Raw genomic sequence first — 17,817 nt, forward strand, 5'->3', positions numbered from 1 at the left:
AAACTTGCATCAGGTTCTAATTGTCTGCTTAATTGGTGGTTAAAACTCAGTGCTAATTGAGCCAGTCTTCCTGCAGCGAGGAGTTCCACTGGGTGGTTGGCTGTAGCTCCAGGCCCTTCCCTCTCTGTGCCACCCATTCTGCTAGTGAGATGGCAGGCTCATCTGCGGTGCCCCAGCCTGGCTTATCCTGCTGGGAACCATGCCTGATGTGGGCTGTGTGGCACGGCCCCGCATCAGAAGTAGCAGCAGCCCGGTGATCATGCTCTGGCTGAGCTGAGAGCGGCCCCCCGGGAGCAGTGCTGAGCCTAGTGCTGGGGTGAGTGAGGCTCAGCCCTGAGTGCCCCGGGGAGCATTCCTGCAGCCTGGCCCCAGTCCTTTTGCAGGGTGGGAGAAGCTGCTCAACCTGTTCGGCAGTAGCAGCTTCTCCCGCTCGTTTGTCTGTGGGTGATCTGCGGCTCCTCCAGCCTGACTGCTGAGCCACTGCCCCACCAGGCTGTGGCTGCCCTTGGGCAGCCAGAGCAGGGTCTTGGTGGCCCTTTAACTCCCCTGCCAGGCATGTGGCCAGGGATCCTGGGATGTTACATGCCTGAGGCTGGGACTCCTGTAGACTGGTGTCTTGTGCCAGTTGTCTCTTGCACAAACACTGCTGCTGCCTGCTTAAGCCTCTCAGCCTGCTCTGCTTGCTGCCTGGGTTGTCATGTGGGGTTTTGGGGAGGTGCTAGAGGGTGGCTCAGAGGGTGGTGAGGTAGGAATAGAGTGAGGGGCTGAGCCTGGGTCCCAGAGATGGGGAGGGGCTTGTGTCAGCAAGCTAGGATGGATATACATCTCCTGAGTGCCCCGGGGTGGGGGAAGATGCTTAAGGCTGAGCACAGGCTGCTTAAGCTCCTAGGGCATAAAACAGAGGCAGGAGGGAGAGACCCAAGGGAAGGGAGGCTGTTGTCAGCCCCTGCTGGAGATCTGCCCATCTCGAGGCATGTACTGTAAATCCATGGTAGCCCCTGGCTGCTGAAGGGACTAAAGGAGGAGCTTTGTCTGTCCTTTTGGCTTGTACCAGCACAAGTATTTCTGTTACTGTGCTGAACCAGTCAGGGTGGTTGTTCACCCAGATTGATTTCCCTGACCTGCCTCACCTTGTGAAGTTTGTGCTGGCTAGAGGAGGGCGGGCAAGGCTGCTGGCCCTGCTGCCTGCACAGACTCAAGCAGCCTGTGAGAAGCCAGTGTTGGCAGTTTTGAGCACATGGCTGTTACGGTGAGCAGCTTGGGCAGAAAGGATTAAGCAGGCATGTCTGACCTGTGGCTGCTTCACTCCAGCCTGGGGCTGCGGAGGGAGTGAATGCCAGCCAAGACAGAAACCTCTGGCTTGCAAACCTTCCCTGGGTTCATATCCTACTCAGCATGTGGGGGCAGGAGCCCTCCCTGGATGGCCTGAACTGCTTGGGCTTTGAGACCCTGAGTCTGCTCTGATGGGCTGGATGGTGTCCATGCTCCTCCTGCCCCTCCAGATCTTGGAGAACAGGAGTTACAGGAACCAGGTGTGGAGACAGGTGCAAGAGCTGCAGCTAAGTGGGAGACTGGGGGACTTGGGTCGCAACAGAGGGAGAAGGTTCTACTTCAAGCATGGCCAAGGAGCAGCCCTGGTGGAGATGTCACCTTGTCCTGCAGGGATGACACATGTTATGGAAGGTGGGTTGATGTGGCCTGTGAGCAGGTTCTCCCTCCCCAGCAAGATGGATAAAGATCACAGCAATCTGTGGAATCCAGGTGCTGTTGAGCTTGGCTTGTCCCCTGCCTTCTCAGTTACCATCTGCACTCAGCCACCTGGCTTGCATGAATGGGAGCAGGCAAGATCAGCATCCCCCCACCTCAGATGTCTGTCTTGAGCAGGGGCCTGGCTGTTAATTACTTCTTCAGGGAGACAGCTTGCCAGGCATGCAGGAGATGAAGGAGCATGTTGAACTGAGAGATGCAGCGAGTGCTGGCTACCATCAGCCACAAAGTGTGCAAGTCCCCTCTCCTGTCGCTCTTCTCAAAGCTCCTTCTCAGCAGGGGAAGAGGGAAGGGGGGTTCAGTGGCAGTGCAGGTTGTGATCCCTCCCTGCCCCACCAGCCCCATCTCACCTGGAAGGGCAGGGTGGGATCCAGCACTGAATGACCCTCACAGCTGGGCAGAAGCTCCCTTTTGGGGTGTGTGGGTCTTGGCATGGGAGCAAGGTCAGCTGCTGGCTGTGTTGACAAGCTTTGGGTGGTTTGTTTGCAGTGCTGGCACTTGCCTGTGTCTTGCTCCTGCCTTGTCCTGCTGTGGGGGATGGTGGTGGTGGTTGGCATGGTGCACTGAGCACCGTGTCCCGCAGCAGCGGGGAGCGACTCCCCAGAGCAGCCGGACTCCTTGGCATCTCTTAGTAGCCAGGCCATGTGGCAAGCAGCGCATTTCCCTGTTGGGACATGCTGAAAGCCAGCTTCACAGCCCACTGCCACCACCCGTGGTGGTGCCCTGTGGGCAGCTCTGCAGAAGCAGCTGGGGGGATGTGGCTGTGGAAGTGGCTGCCACCTGGAGCCGGTGGTTTTGGTGAGTCCTGTACCAGAGGCTGTAGGGGAAGTGGTGGTGTAGGGGGCAAAACCTGCTGCCATCCTTCATTGCAACTTTCCCTGCCTGCTCAGGGGCAGGGGAGTGCCTGCACCTGATTTGGGAGCTCATAAGGTGGCTGAGCAGTCCCTGTAGCAGATGTGAGCCAGAGGATGCTACCTCATCTTGGACCTTGGTTGTGTGTTCTTAGTGCCCTGGCACGGTGGGGGTGACAGCAGTAGTCAGGCCCCTCCATTTAAGTGCCAAGTCCCCTCCTATCCCCTTCAGTTGGAAATCACTGGATTCTTCTGCTTGGGTGGGGGGAAGGATTATATTGCCAGTGACTACAAAAATAGGGTGAGAATCTGGGATTTTGTGTTAAATGTCACCTTGGCTCATGGGTGACTAGTTGTACTTTCTTTCAGCTTCCACGTGCTTGGGGGGGCTCATTCCCAGTGCTGCTAGGTCTGTGGGTGAGCCACTCTTCACCAGGAGAGGGGGTGTGGGACCACAGCTCTTCCCTGTGTCTGAGCTTGGAGCAGTGAGGTTGATCCCTGGAGCCTGGCTGTCTCTTGATGCCTGACTAAGCCTGTCCCCTGGGCAGCAGTGCAACTTGTGTGTATCGCTGGGCATCTGCAGGCAGAAGAGTTTGAGCCTCATCTTGGGTAAAAATCTTTGCTCTATCCTTGATGCTCTGAAACAATGGCAGTGGCTTGGTCTGGCAGCAGCTCATGTGTCCTGGACTACTACAGGAGAGCCGTGGTGATGGGGGTGCAGTGTTGGATACAGCCAGACAGTGCAACAGAGAACTGGGTGCCCTGAAGCTGGACTCTGGGTGCTTGCTGTACCCATGCAGTGCTGGTGTAATGGGCCTGGGGAACTCCTGGGTGACTTGTTCTCCCAGCAGTCTGTTGTGGTATTAACTTGCCCTCTAGTGGCTGCGGGCCCAAATGTTTTTTTTGTGCCTCTGGGGCTGGCTCCTGCCTCCGTGGAGGTTATGCAGAGGTTATCCAGCCTCTGACCCAAAGCTAAACCCAGTGGGTGAGTGGGAAGGGACTGGAATACTTGTTGAGACTGCCTTCTGGTGAACAGCCGCCTACTTCTGGAGCAGGCCTGGGGATGCATGGGGGGTGGCCTTCTGCAGCTATGGACTCCAGCTGGACCCTGTGTGGGGAGCAGGAAAGAGCCCCCACACCGCTCTGCCGCCTGGCTCCCAGCCCTTGATGGGAGTCTGGCCGGTGCACTCCAGCAGGGTAGTGGTGAGTAGACACTGTGTGCTCTTCAGCCTGTCTTCTGGTGAGTTGGAGGGGGTGCAGCATCCCCCCCAGGTTTAGGGCTCGCACTGACACCTGCTGTCTTCTCTCCTAGGAGCTATGAAGACATGCTGGTGGATGAAGTGGCCCCCGACCGGTACTACTGGGCCCCTCTGGCTCAGCACGAACGGGGTAGCTTGGCTAGTCTGGACAGCCTGCGGAAGGGAGGTCCGGCCCCAGGTAACTGGCGCCAGCCAGAGCTGCCGGAGGTAATAGCCATGCTGAGCTTCCGTCTGGATGCCGTCAAGTCCAACGCGGCTGCCTACCTGCAGCACCTCTGCTACCGTAACGACAAGGTGAAGACAGAGGTGCGCAAGCTGAAGGGCATTCCTGTGCTGGTGGGGTTGTTAGACCACCCCAAGAAAGAGGTTCACTATGGTGCCTGTGGAGCCCTCAAGAACATCTCTTTCGGCAAGGACCAAGACAATAAGATTGCCATCAAGAACTGTGATGGGGTACCTGCTCTGGTGCGCCTGTTGCGGAAAGCCCATGACATGGACCTCACAGAGGTCATCACAGGTAATGGCTCCAGGGAGGAGAGGAGGGGCTAATCTGTTGGGTGAGGGATGCACAGTGAGTTTTTAAGCCCACATGGTTTGACTGATCACCTACTGCTTGTGGCATTGCAGGAACACTGTGGAACCTGTCCTCGCACGACTCCATCAAGATGGCCATTGTGGATCATGCACTACATGCTCTGACTGATGAGGTTGTCATTCCCCGCTCAGGCTGGGAGCGGGAACCCAATGAGGACACAAAACCCCGCCATATCGAGTGGGAGTCGGTGCTCACCAACACCGCTGGCTGCCTTAGGTATGGGAGAGGGGCTGCCAGCTGCTGGCAGAGAGCTGGTGTGGGTTGGGGCTGCCGTAATGCTCCTTCCTGGCTGTTCCTGGTAGCTTTCTGGGACTAGACCTGCCAAAGGAGGTCTGCGGAGGAGCTGCTTTCCTAGGACAGCTACTGGTGATGCAGTCCTTGATTTTGGAGGAGTTTCTCTCAGTGGAGGGGAGCTACAGGAACTTTTCTCTGGTTTGAGCTCTGCTGGGTGTGGGCTGCTCCTTGCCTGCCCTCAACTGTCTCTCCCATGATGGTTCTCTCCTGCCTGCCAGGAATGTGAGCTCAGAGCGGAGTGAGGCCCGTCGGAAGCTGCGGGAATGTGATGGGCTGGTGGATGCCCTGATCTACATAGTCCAGTCTGAGATCGGCCAGAAGGACTCAGACAGCAAGGTACCACAGTGGGGATGTTGTCCAGGCACATGTAGAGTTCTGCCCTTGTCAGCTAGCTCTAGCAGTGCTCTGCTGTTCATGGTGGCTGAAAGTGGGTTTATCCCAAGATGGGTGAAGAATGGATGGGGGGAATCTTCACCAGGGAGGGATTTGGTCTGATGGGACTGGCTTGGGAAAACCCAGTCCAGGCTCATGCCTTTCCATGATCTCTGCTTGGGAAGAGAGAGCCTGTGTGGGGTGTGACCTGTGTACTGCTTGACCAGGAGGTGTCTAGTGCTCAGCCAGCAGTTTGCAGTAGGAATGTTGGCCCCCCAACAGGGGTCTAGCAGTGTCGCTCATCCTCATGCTGGTATCTACTGACTCAGGGCTCCCTGATCTGCCTTGATGAGGTGTTGACTTCAATTTTCCTTGAGCCTTTCCTTGGACCTTCTGTGCTTATGGCAGAGAGATTTTTTTTGGCTCAGCAGAGTATGAGCTCATGCCTGCAGAATTGGCCATGCCTGCTTTGGGATGGGGGTATGCTCCAGCTCCATCTGAGATGGAGCTACATATCCCCTGGTCCCGGTTCAGACCCCCTTGACCTGGCTCTGAGTTGCAAGCTGTGATGGGGCACTCGGTCAGAGATGTGGGATGGGCATGTGCTGCTCCAAGTCAAACTAATTGGCTTTCTCTCTAGCTGGTGGAGAACTGTGTGTGTCTGCTGAGAAACTTGTCCTACCAAGTCCACCGTGAGATCCCCCATGCTGAGCGTTACCAGGAGACACCTCTGGCCCCGGCCAACAATGCTGGGCCCCATGCTGCGAGCTGCTTTGGTGCCAAGAAGGGCAAAGGTTCGTTGGGTGGCAGCAGCATGGAGGGAGGTGGGATGAAGACAGATCTACTACAGTGAAGCTTGAGGGTGGTCTGGGGTCTCTGTGCTCCTACTCTGGCATCTCTTGTGTGAAGGCTAAACTGCAGCTTTCTCTGGAGACGCACTGGTCTGTGCCTCCCCTGGCTTTGGGAGCTACTGCTTTGCTTACCCAAAGCATTTGACGCAAGCTGATGGTGGGTTTCTGTGGTGGTGGGTTGGTGATGGATAGATGTCCACTAACTCCACACCTTCCCTTTTTTCCTGTGTTGCCCCTTCCCCTTCTCTTTGCTTTCTTGCCAAATGATCTGCCCCATGATGCTGTTGGCACTTCTCTCCTCCTGCCTCCCCTCTCTCCTGTCCTTCTCTCCGCTTCGCCAATAGACGAATGGTTCTCCAGAGGTGAGTGCGCTCTTGGTTTTAATTTTTCTGTGGTTTGACTGGGTGCTTTCTCTAGCTCTCTTTGTCCTGCCCCCAGCTGGGCATGTATTGCCTGCAGTGTGGCTAATGCCCTTGATGTCCCCTCCTGGGACATGCTGGTAGCTTAGCTTCGGCTCATCTCTGGGCTTGTTCTTGTAGCAAGTGGCAAAGAGCTGTTGGGCTGAGATGGGTGTGGAGATGAGGTGTCTTATGCCTCTCTGCTTGCCCTTTGAAAGGTAAAAAGCTCCCAGAAGACCCTGGTGCCGATACAGTGGATTTTCCCAAAAGAACAACTCCAGCCAAAGGTAGGTTCCTCAGTGTGTTTATGCAAGGCTTGGGTGTGCAGGGCTGCTTTTCCACAAGCAGTCTAGTAGAGGAGTGAGCAGAGTTGACTTCCATTGAAGTGAGCCTTTCAAATGGGCAGAGGCTTGGTTTGGAGGAGGTATGTTTCTGGTTGCTCAAGTGCCTGTTAAAACACTCTGCCACAGACAGTTGTGAGGATGCTTGTTGTGCTTAGGGGAGGTCAGTGCTGCCTCAAGATGGGCTTCCTAGGGCTGCAGGGGGAACTATTGCCCTGGGGACTGAGGGACAGCATGGTGACACAGCCCTAGGAAGGGTAGCCTTCTATGGTGGTCTCAGACTTCTGAGCACAATTGCCCTCTTGCCTGCTTTTCTTTCCTGGGCATGAAGAACAGGCAGGATTTAAAGCCAAAAAAACCCTGCCTTAAAGTGTTCTCCAGCATGAGCATGAGGAAGGGTCATTCCAAGAAGCCTCTGGGGACCAGCGTCTTGCTGCCTTGAGGGCTATGAATCGCAGCCCCTCTCTGGCTGGCCAAGCAGTGGGCATTAGCCTAGGGTTTGAGTTAAGCTCCTTCTGCCCCAAAACACCCTGTAGTTCCTGGGAGGACCCTGGCACTCCCAGGGGCATGAAGAGTTGAGCTAGAAGAATCACAGGGGAACTTAGGACAGACCTGACCTTGTGAGCAGCTCAGATATGTGGTGGTGGCTCCTCAGGTGGATGTGGGCTGTGGGAAGAGTCAGCACCTGTCTCTGGTGGAAGCCTGAGAAGCCACCTGCTCTGCCTTGAGGGGCTGGGGACATCCCTTACCACAGCTGAGGACAGAGAACAAGATGGAAAACCCAGCCTCACAACTGCAAACTGCAGTCTCACTGCTGCTTTACAAGTCACTTCTGGGCATATGTTTCCATGGAAAAGAGTTAATGCTTGAAGGCCTGATCCCTGCCCTGCTTGCGAGGGTGCTGGAGACCTGGTGCTTTCAGTCTTTGAGGATGAGCTGAACCCAAGCTACTTCAATGTAGCGTTGGTGGCCACTTGCTTGGGGTGTTTTCCCCTTCCTCCTGCTGAGACCATGGGCTGAGCCTTTTGCTACCACAGTGCCTGGCTGCCAAGTTTGCTGCCCCACCATGTGCCCTTACCTGGGTTGGGTACTTCTCAGGCAGGTGTTGTACTGAAACTGAGGTCTCCTTGCTGATGACAGCAGTGCTGCAGCTCAGCCTAAACTGCTCCTGAGCTGCAGCGGTGCATTGGGGACTGTGGCAGCAGCCATGGCATCCCTGATCAGGGCTGGTGCTGGGGGCTGGGGTTTCTGGTGGTGTGGGGCAGCCTGACCCACTCTGTACCAAGGATGCAGCCTCCAGGGAGCAGTGAGCCTGGGTAAAAGCTTCCAGCCTCATCTGCTCAGCAGTGCTCCTTTGAATTAGTCAAATGCTAGCAGAGCCCTTAAGTCCTTCCTACCTGTGTTCTTCTGGCAGGCTACGAGCTCCTCTTCCAGCCAGAAGTGGTCCGGATATACATCTCACTTCTAAAGGAAAGCAAGACTCCAGCCATCCTAGAGGCTTCGGCAGGAGCTATTCAGAACCTGTGCGCTGGCAGTTGGACAGTGAGTGCCTTGTGGAGCTGGCCGTGTCCACATTCATCTGTGTTGCAGGGAAGTGGGCCTTGGGGAGCAGGGAGCATCACCTTTGGGGTACCAGCAGAGCTGTAGATGGCCAAGGCTCTGCTGTTTCAGGCTGTTCACTTTGTGCATGGCTCACTACCCAAGAAGATACTGTTCAGCAGCCCAGTTCAGGTGTGGAACAGGTATCTCCTGTGCTCTTGAAGGGCTCTGTGCTGCCTGCCAGCTGTGTCTTCCCAAAGGCTGCCTGTCTGTGTCCCTGCCTGCAGCTGGCTCCCTGCCAGTCCTTCCCTTCTGTACGCTGGGGGCAGGGGATGAAGGTTTGGGGCTGCTCTACAGCCACTTTACCTGCATTCTCTTGGTGTTTATGGAAAGACTGTCAGGGAAATCTTGCTTTCCTGGCCTGCGGCGGGGGGGCTTCAGGACAGGAATGGGACCTTTGCAGTCTGTCTCACTGTGGGTGAAGCCAGTACCTTCTATTCCCAAGATGAGGGTGGGTGGCAAGGCTCCCAGTGGTGTCGCCAGGAGTAGGGAGAGACTGTGGTGCTCTGCCTCTCGTCTGCAGTATGGCCGGTATATCCGCTCAGCGCTGCGCCAGGAGAAGGGACTCTCTGCCATTGCTGACCTCCTGACCCACGACAGCGAGCGAGTGGTGAAAGCAGCATCCGGAGCCCTGCGCAACCTGGCTGTCGACTTGCGTAACAAAGAGCTGATAGGTGAGGGCTGTGGAGGAGAGGATGTCATACTCTCCATAGCCATCTGGGTTAGGCAGGAACTTCCTCCTGATCTTGGCAGCTGAGGAAGTGTGTGGGCATGGTATCAGCCCCATGTCTGTTGTCTACTCCTCTCCCAGAGTAGCATGTGCTCAGCCCTGCTGGGGGACATCAAAATTGGTCACCTGTCCCTGATCCTTCTACAGTGATTTTTGCATTGCAGTCCTCTTCCTCGATTGCTCATGCCCAGCTCTTTCCCCTTCCCAGGTAAACATGCCATCCCCAACCTAGTGAAGAACCTGCCTGGAGGCCAGCAGACCCCAGCCAAAAATCTCTCTGAGGACACAGTGGTGTCAATCCTCAACACCATCAATGAAGTAATTGTAGACAACCTTGAGGCTGCCAAGAAGCTGCGGGAAACACAGGGGATTGAGAAGTTGGTGCTGATCAACAAATCTGGGTAGGCTCTGCTTGAAGGATAAAACAAGGGGCAGAGAGGGGCTTTTCCAGGAGCTTCCTTGAGGCCGTGGCTATTTCCAAACATCTCTTCCTTCACCTCTTTCTAGGAACCGCTCAGAGAGAGAAGTCCGAGCAGCTGCCCTTGTCTTGCAGACAGTCTGGGGATATAAAGAGCTGCGGAAGCCCCTTGAGAAGGAAGGCTGGAAGAAGTCAGATTTCCAGGTATGGGGTTGGGGGAACGGAGATGTCCTGTCGTGGCTGGGGTATGAGGTAGGGTCCTCCAGCAGGGAGAAAAGTGTTCCTGGAGCTCAGCAGTACTGAATTTCAGCTCTGACCTTGCTGGTGGGATTGGAGGCTGTTGAAGGTGTCGCCTCTGCCATTTCTTAGTGGATGGCCAGCAGGAAGTCTCTGCTAAGGAAGAAACTCTGTAAAGTGTTAAGCCCTGTGTCCCACACATAAGTGTGCAGATCTGCAGGCAGGAAAGTTTGCAGCACTAAAAGCTGCTGTGGCAGTGCTGAAGAACGAGGTTCTCCAGGGTTCAGTTTCTTTCCCAAAAGCTGGAACTGTCCTTGCTTCTTAAGGGCTGGGTGCTGCCCTGATCCAGTTCAGGCTGGCCACCTCTGCTCTCTAGTGTGGGTGCAGCCATGGGCTCTGGAGCACCCTCTGGTTGCTTCAGGCCCCTTGCTCAAGGGCTGTGGGGGAGGGCTCCTGGTCTTAGGGGCTGGAGGGGTGGGATGTGCTGATGGGGAAGGAATATCTGGGCCAAGGTGTGAGTGGTCACTGTCTGATGCTCCAGGTGAACCTGAGCAATGCCTCTCGGACCCAGGGAGGCAACTCATTTGATGACAGCACCTTGCCTCTCATTGACAGGAACCAGAAAACAGGTAGGTGCCTTCCCTTTAGCACCTGTCCCCACTGTCATCCTTCCACCTTGTGGGTACCCAGAACAGTTGGCCTTTGTCCCCTCCCTGCTCTTCAGCCCTAGCTTTCTTGGCAGCCACAGCTGCTCACATGAGGCCATCAATTTGGGCTTTAGATAGCTTCTCAGGGCTAGAAATGATGCATGCAGTTAACTTGGGTCCTGTAGCATCCTTGGGTCAACAGTGCTGCAGCTGGATCTGGGCTCCTCTAGCTGGGGTAGGCAGTGGTTCCTCTGCTGCTCGTGGCTGCAGGGGCTGTGTCTGATCTGTTCTCCCATGCTTTTAGACAAGAAATCCTCCCGGGAGGAGATCCAGATGAGCAACATGGGACCAGGTAGGAGAGGGACTAGAGTGGGGGCATCTTGCCTCCTTGGTATGCTGAGAGGGGGGCAGAGCTCCTATCTTCTTTGGGGATGGTGCTGCCTCCTGTGGAGGTGACATGACTGACTGTCCCCTCTCCTGCTTCAGACAACTATTCCACACTCAATGAGAGGGACCACAGCAGGACACTGGACCGATCTGGTGACCTTGGAGATATGGAACCGGTGAAGGTAGTACCATTGATGGTGAGCAGCTCTTCCTAAGGACGGAAGAGTGAGTGGGACTGGGGTGCAGGAGATGACACATCACTGTCCTGGCTGGCAGGAGGAGGGAAGAACTGGGCTCCCACAACTAACACCCCCACACACACTCCATCACCCCTACTAACCCCCGTGTGTCTGCAGCAGGAGAAGGGGCAGGAATCACAGCCTGAGGTAGAGGAAGCGGAGGAGGATGCTGTGTTTTCCTCTGTGTCGGTATGTCCCGCAGTGTCCTGCCCAATCTGAACAGCGGTGACAGATCCTGCTATGCTGTTAGAGGTGCTTTAACCATCCAAATTCTGCTGTGATTGCTGCTGCCTGCAATCGGTGCCTGATCCACTGGGGCCATGATCATGCCTCCACTGCTTGCTTGCTTTCTGGGCGTGCTAACATATCTCCTTCTCTCTCCACAGCAGAAGATCTAGCTGATGTCCCTGCCTCCACTCAGTTTGGGTTGATAATATATTATATATATAAATATATATATAACTCTTTGTGGTGGAATGGACTGACTTTTACCTTGTCTTATATTTGGATTTTTTGCTGGACTGTTTGTGCCAACTAGCCAGCCAAATGACTGGGCCTGGTCCCCCAGGGGCAGCCCAGACCACTCTGCCTCCTCTAGACCGCTGCACCTCCCCGTTCTGGGACATCTCCACCGATAACTCTTTCTCCCTGTCCTCCACCACCTCCTTCCTCCAGAGAGTAAAACCCTCCTGCCTGACTCTGCCAGATCAACTGGCATGGATGCTGCAAAAGGACTCTGGATCTCTGCCTTGACCAGGAACTGCCTTCTCTCCCACATCTTCCCTCTGCTTGGAGACATCTGCAGGGACAGAGACTGGGACCTCACTCACCGCCTTTTTTGTTTTGTTTTGGGGTTTTTGTTTTATTGCCTATAGGATATATTTTTTTGTGGGATCACTCTCAACCAGGGCCATGGGGACCATGGGAGCATCCCTCTCTGGTGGTGGTGGGACCGGGATCAGGGGAAGGAAAAACAGCAATAACTTCTCTTGCTTTGCTCTAGCTGAGGCTTCAGGGGCATGGGAAGGGGGATCTGGCTCTTGATCCTGCTGAGGGGTCTGGATGGGGCTGCTGGCCCCTACTCAGTGACTGTGTGAGGAGGGATCCTTATGTGGGGAAGATGGTCAGTGTGGGGGGCTTGGACTGGGTCTCTCTTCAGGGGAGGCGATGGGTCCCTGTGGAAGGAGGAGACGCAGCAAGGCTTTTGGGGAGAGGCAGGTTTCTTGGGGCACACTGTGTGCCAGATGTGAGGAGCAGGCGCTGGCAGGGCTGTTTGTAGGTAGAGCCAGGATTCCCCCCTCGCCCCTGTGCACCAGATGCCTGCGGCGGTGCCCCTCTGACTTTCTCTTGACATGTGCCTTTCTTTTGCCACTGTGAAATAGCTCTTTGAATTGTACTGTCTGGCTTCTTAGCTGGGGAAGGGGTGTTTCCTGGGCTGCCGGCAGGGCTGAGCTCTTCCCTTCCCCTCCAGGAGCCTTAACTGTCTGCAGTGGCGCTGGAAGCCTGTTTTTTGGGGGGGATCCCAGCCCCCCTGCTCTCACTGATAGGGTGCAGGGCTCTCATCTGCATCCTGTCCTGGGGAGATTGGGCTACCACAGGAGCTGGGACAATACAAATCCTCCTCCTCCTCCTCTCTGCTGTGGTGGTGGGGGGGTACATCTAAGTGCTGTGATCTTTTGGGGAGCCCTTGGGCTCCCTGTGCAACTGGAAGCCTCTGTAGGAGGCTGCAAACTGGAGCAGTAGCTCTCCCCAGCCTGGGGCTCCCCACGAAGTGTGGGCTCACATGGGGAGCAGGGAGGCTGCAGCAGGCAGAACTGGTGCTTTGCTCCTGCCTCCTCTGCCCAAAAGCACCTCCCAGCTCTGGCTGAGCCCTTCCTGGCTCCAGCCCCACCTCAGCTCAGTTTGGTTTTGTTCTGGGGTCTAACTCTTCTCTTTCCCTTTAAATATGTAAAACACTAATTCCTTTTTTAATTTTTAATTCCACATGAACCAAAAAAAAAAGCTTCCCTCTTCTCTTTTCCTCTGCCCTGGCTCTCCTAGGCCACCCCTGGCCCTGGCAGGCAGTGAGGCTAGGGAGGAGGGGAGCAGCCAGCTGTTCCTTGTCTGATTCCTGTGCACACTCTTGTAACGCTTTTAAAACAAAATGATTTTTTATATAAATAAAGTTTTTAAAGTGTGTCTGTGTGCCTTTCACCTAAGGCTGCCACCTTGGTGTTTTTAGCTTTGCTGTTGGGACCAAGTGTCTTTTTCAGGGGCAGGGCTGTGCTCGAGCGTTGCTTGCTTGGCTGTGTGTGGCTCTGAAAGATGCCACTTTGACAAACCTTTTCTTGGCCTGGAGTGACATTTCCTCCTCTTTCTAGCAAAAGAATGGAGGAAAAATAAAAAGTACCAAAACTTTGTACTGAGCTCCTAGTGACTTCTGTAGAGTGCTTGGGGCTGCTCAGGAGGTAGCTGAGAGCTCTCCCTAGAGCATTGGGGCTTCCTCCTGGGAAGCCTTTCCCTGAATTTTCCCTCTCTGGTAGCTGGTATTCTTTGCGCAAGTGAAGAAATACTATAATTTCTCCAGTGCATCCTTAAAAACCTTGGCTGGGGCAGCCTTATGGAGCAAGAGCTGCCCCTGTAGAGCATGGCTAGGCTGCAAACATGCTCGTACCTTCCTGGGGAATACCAAAGCCACGTTGAAACACTATGTTAACTCACTTTGCTTTCACCTGTGTGTGCATGTGAAAATAAATACAGAAAGAAATTCTGTAAATTTGTAGGAATACCTTTTTGGAAGCAGTTTTCTGCTTTCTGCTTCAAACCAGCTTTTTACTAAAGCTGTGTTGCTGTTGGAAAGACTCTTTTGCCCTGTGGTAGTGGGATGTGGGTTTGTGGTGATGCAGGGCTGGGGTGGTGCTGATTTCCTATATGGTGCAGCATAGCTGGAGCTTGAACTTGAACTGCTGCCCCAGGGAGGCCAGGGCTGGTTATGGGGGAAATGCACCTGTGGGCAGTGGGGAGCACTGAGGGATGCAGCTGGCTATGGGGGGCTCCAACCCTCTTGCCTTGCCTTGCACCTTTGTCCCCAAAGCCACCAGTGAGCAGAGCAAAGGTAGGGCCAAGTGTTTTATTGCTTCAGGTTGAGGGGACAATGCCCAGGATGTGTGGCTTGGCAGGGGCAATGCCAGGAATGTCTTGAGGGGAGGGTAACAAGGAATGATTGCCTGGGATGTCTTGGTTTGGCAGAGACAAGGCTGGGGACATTTGGCTCAGCAGGACCAATGCAAGGGATGTTGATGGGTGGGACAATACGAGGCATGTTTGGCTCAGCAGGGATGATGCCAGGGATGCCTGGCCTGGCAGGGAATATGCCAGGGATGTTGGTGGCGATGATACCAGGGACATCCAGCCAGGTAAGAAGGGTGGCTGTATGCTGGGGGGGTGGGGGGTCAGAGGAAGAGCTTGTCGTGGCAGGCCCGGCAATACATCTTGTCGCCGTGCTCGCGGAAGGTGCCTTTCTGCAGCTGGCCCAGGCAGTAGGCGCAGATAAAGTGCTCGGGGTGGTACTTGCGCCCTGCAGCTGTGATGCAGCGTCCGGTCACAGGGCGGCTGCAGCCGTGGCAGATGTTGCCCTGCTGCTGGTGGAAGTGCAGCTCGCAGTAGGGACGTCCCTGCAGCTCGAAGAAGGAGCCGCTGGCGAAGCTGCTCAGGCACTCCTGGAGGGAAGGAGGCAGGGAAGTCTGGCACCACCTCAGGGACACACTCAGCCCGGCGTCCCCGCTGGCCCACCACCCACTCACCGTGCACACGAAGCACTCGGGGTGCCAGACGCCCTGCAGAGCTGACAGGTAATTGTCCGTTACGGGGCGGTCGCAGCCCTGGCATTTCGGGGCAAACATGGCCAGGAAGTCCCGGTGGCAGTACGGCTTCCCGCTCCGCTCGTGGAAACCTGTGGGGAGGGCGTCAGGATGGGCACCCCCCTGGGGGGAGGCTTGCAGTGGGGCATGGCCATGGGGGATGCCCAGGATAGGAGGTAAGGCAGGCAATAGAAAGACGGTAGGGCTACTGGATGGGGCGATGGGTGCAAGGGCTGGGCTATGGGTGGGATACCTGGAGTGGGGGCAATGGGGACAGGAGCCCCCACACCCATCCCCTGGGACGTACCGTCATCTCCGAACACCTTCCCACAGTGGGCACAGAAGAAGTGTTCGGGGTGCCAGGTCTGGTCCAGGGCCGTGAGGACTTTCTGCAGGAAGCAGCAAGGTGAGGCACCTGGTGGCGGTGTGGGGTGGCATGGGAGGCTGGGGCGGCTTACCTCGCGGATGGGGCCGGCACAGTAGGCACAGCGGGGCGAGAAGGCCTGGTGATAGTCCTCCTCGCAGTACGCCTGCCCGCCCCGCTCAAAGAAGGGCCGGCTGCCCAACTCCTGCCCACAGCGGGCGCAGGTGAAGTGCTCAGGGTGCCAGGTTTTGCCCAGTGCTGTGAGCACCTGCAAGGAGGCAGGGGCAGTGAGACCAGCCCCAGGGGATGCTGTGAGCAGAGGGGAGAGGGGCACCAGGCTGGAGATGGGGGGGCTCACCTTGCCAGCGACGGGCTTGCGGCAGGTGGCACAGATGCTGGCGGGGGCGGCTGTGATGCCCAGCTCCTGCAGGTCCCGGGTGAGGCTGCCCAGCATGTTGTCCAATGAGGGCTTGGGCTCCACTGGCACCCCAGCTCCCTGCCCCACAGCCGCTAGCTGCCAGGAAGGAGGGTGGTGAGGGCCAGATGAGGGCCGGGTGAGGGCCAGGCCCCCAACCTCCTTTCCCCCAGGGCCAAGGCTCACCTTACTCTGCATGTGGCCCAGGTCGGCCAGGAGCTCGTCCAGCTGCCGGGCGGCTGCCGTGGGTGGGGGCGAGGTGATCAATGGCTGTGGGACTGGTATGGGACTGCTGGGCACGGCAGAGAGTGAGGGATGCTGTGGCTTCTGCCTCAAGGCTGGAGGGTGCCCAGGATTGAGAACCTTCCCCCCCACGAGATGTTGCTCTTTCTCCCCCCATGAGATGTTGCCCTTTCCCCGCAGGCCACAGCAGGGGATAGGGGGCCTCCCTGGGGACATGCTGGCACGGGGTGGCCGCATGCAGCATGGAAGGGGCTGCTGGAAGCCCAGCCCTCACCCCAGCAGTGCTGCAGGGATGCAGGATACAACCCCCCCCACCCCAGCTTGCAGAGGGACTGTTTTTCAGGGAGACATGCAGGAGGCCAGGTGACCCCAGAGGATGTGTCCTACTGATGGAAAGGATAGCCCCAGATGGCTTTGCCCTCCCATGGCCATGTTTTACCTGTACACTGTCTTCAAAGCCTCTCCTGGAGGCTGAGCCCGAGGCGGCAGCTGCACCTAGAAGGACAAACCCTCGCACCTGAGCCTGCAGGATGCTCCCCTGCCACCCTTCACTGCCAGCCTGGCAACCACCACCCCTGTCATGAGCTGAACAGGGTCTCGGCTGCCAGCCCCACCATGTTGGGGCGTTACCTTCAGGGCCGCTGAGGCAAGTGGCTCACGGCCACATGGGGCTGGGGGCCCTGCTGTGGCTGGATCCTGCTTGCAGGAGCTCGGCATCTGCAGCAGGCAGTCCTTGGAGGCTGGGCGCGAGCTCTGCTCCAGTTCTGCCAGCAAGGCATCTGCACGGAGAGACCTGGGTTGGGCACCCTAGCCACTGGCTGTCATCCCTGCCTGTGCATCCCCCCAAGCAGTCTTGTGCCACTCCTGAAATCTCAGGAGCAAAAGTAGCATTATGGTAGCTTCTGCCAGCCAGATGCCCGGGCACTGAGGGGCTGTGGTGGCCCTGAGCATCCTCACCCAGATAGATCACCATCCCCAACAGAGGATGTGCCAGCCCCACTGCACAGCCTTCCTGAAGCGTGGAGGACTGCTGGCATCACGGGTCTTGCTTCCCCCACACACCATCTCTGGCTTACAAAGAAACATCCATCAGCTCTTAAATTCATGCCAGCACAAGCCCTGGCACGGGAGAGCTAAACTTTTGTGCTTTCTGCGTGCCCAGAGCAGCGCTTCCTACAGGGAGGGCAAAGCGCTTTCTCTTTCCACTTTTACTTCACCACGTTGGCCACCCTTGAAATCTCACTGCCCTCACGTTGGGAAACAGGAAGGGATGTCCCCCATCACACGGCTGCTTCCCTGATCCCGTGTCCCCCACCCAGGGCCAGGGATGATTCCCAGCAGCCTTGGACACCGGGCTGCTCAGCCCCATTGCGTGCAGCCAGGATTGCATTGCTGCCGCAGCCCATTTCCTGTCTTCAAACGCTCTCCATTTTCGACAAGGTGCTCGCTTGGCTACCTGGGCTCCATTCGTCCCCTGAGATGGGGGGAGGCACAGCAGGGAGTGTGGCTCCATTGCTGCCCCCTCTGCAGCATCCCCACCTGACCCCGAGGTAGAGGAAGGACAAGTCTCCCCTGAGCCGCTGAAGGAACGACTCCACACCATGCCTGGGCACAGGACTGGCTCTGGAGGGGCCCAGCTTACCTAAATCCTCCATTCTGCCTCAGCGTGGGGTCCCGGTGGCTGGGGTCTGGCACTGGGGCAGCGCCTTCAGGGTAGTGAGCTTGCAGGCTGGGCTGCGCAGGCTTTCAGTTCCGCTCTCCAGCCTTGCCTCCACCCACCCCAGGGCTGGGGTTTGTTGCTCAGAGTTTTTCCTTTGTGGGTTGTGCACTATCCACCACGTGAGATGGGTAGCAGGCAGAAAATGGTGGCAGAGGTTGGGGCTGGAGAGGGAAGAAATTGGCCAGCAGCTTGTCCGGGGAGCTCCTGACTCATAAAAACATACAAGCTCCTTGGGCTTCTCAGCTGAAAGC

The 17,817-nt window shown here is 56.6% G+C and overlaps 2 protein-coding genes across 15 annotated transcripts in view; one reads left to right on the plus strand and one right to left on the minus strand.

The window, feature by feature from the left end:
* The window catches only part of CTNND1 (catenin delta 1), a 33,035-nt gene extending 19,301 nt beyond the window's left edge, over nucleotides 1-13,734 (plus strand). For 3 of the 13 annotated variants that reach the window (XM_075048627.1, XM_075048626.1, XM_075048625.1), the window contains 13 exons: nucleotides 3,931-4,394; nucleotides 4,505-4,688; nucleotides 4,985-5,102; nucleotides 5,779-5,932; nucleotides 6,334-6,351; nucleotides 6,606-6,674; nucleotides 8,143-8,270; nucleotides 8,851-9,001; nucleotides 9,266-9,458; nucleotides 9,565-9,679; nucleotides 10,254-10,341; nucleotides 10,664-10,711; nucleotides 10,846-11,360. In XM_075048627.1, coding sequence (XP_074904728.1) covers nucleotides 3,931-4,394; nucleotides 4,505-4,688; nucleotides 4,985-5,102; nucleotides 5,779-5,932; nucleotides 6,334-6,351; nucleotides 6,606-6,674; nucleotides 8,143-8,270; nucleotides 8,851-9,001; nucleotides 9,266-9,458; nucleotides 9,565-9,679; nucleotides 10,254-10,341; nucleotides 10,664-10,711; nucleotides 10,846-10,961 — 1,846 coding nt within the window. In that variant the 3' untranslated portion in view covers nucleotides 10,962-11,360. The other 10 variants (XM_075048628.1, XM_075048629.1, XM_075048631.1 and 7 more) reach the window with 10 other exon arrangements.
* Nucleotides 13,735-14,017: 283 nt separating this feature from the next.
* On the minus strand, nucleotides 14,018-17,579 carry LPXN (leupaxin). 2 transcript variants are annotated; one of them, XM_075047179.1, is made up of 9 exons: nucleotides 17,489-17,579; nucleotides 16,477-16,625; nucleotides 16,286-16,341; nucleotides 15,790-15,895; nucleotides 15,547-15,702; nucleotides 15,283-15,456; nucleotides 15,132-15,213; nucleotides 14,768-14,916; nucleotides 14,018-14,683 (listed from the first exon to the last, which is right to left on the minus strand). In XM_075047179.1, the coding sequence occupies exons 1-9, from the start codon at nucleotides 17,499-17,501 to the stop codon at nucleotides 14,417-14,419; spliced, it is 1,152 nt and encodes a 383-aa protein (XP_074903280.1). In that variant the 5' UTR covers nucleotides 17,502-17,579; the 3' UTR covers nucleotides 14,018-14,416. The 2 variants fall into 2 exon arrangements, with proteins under 2 accessions (XP_074903280.1, XP_074903279.1); XM_075047178.1 differs by having other exon boundaries at nucleotides 15,547-15,895.
* Nucleotides 17,580-17,817: the final 238 nt, after the last annotated feature.

This window comes from Buteo buteo, chromosome 16, assembly GCF_964188355.1.
Source record: "Buteo buteo chromosome 16, bButBut1.hap1.1, whole genome shotgun sequence".
Classification (NCBI taxonomy): Eukaryota; Metazoa; Chordata; class Aves; order Accipitriformes; family Accipitridae; genus Buteo; species Buteo buteo.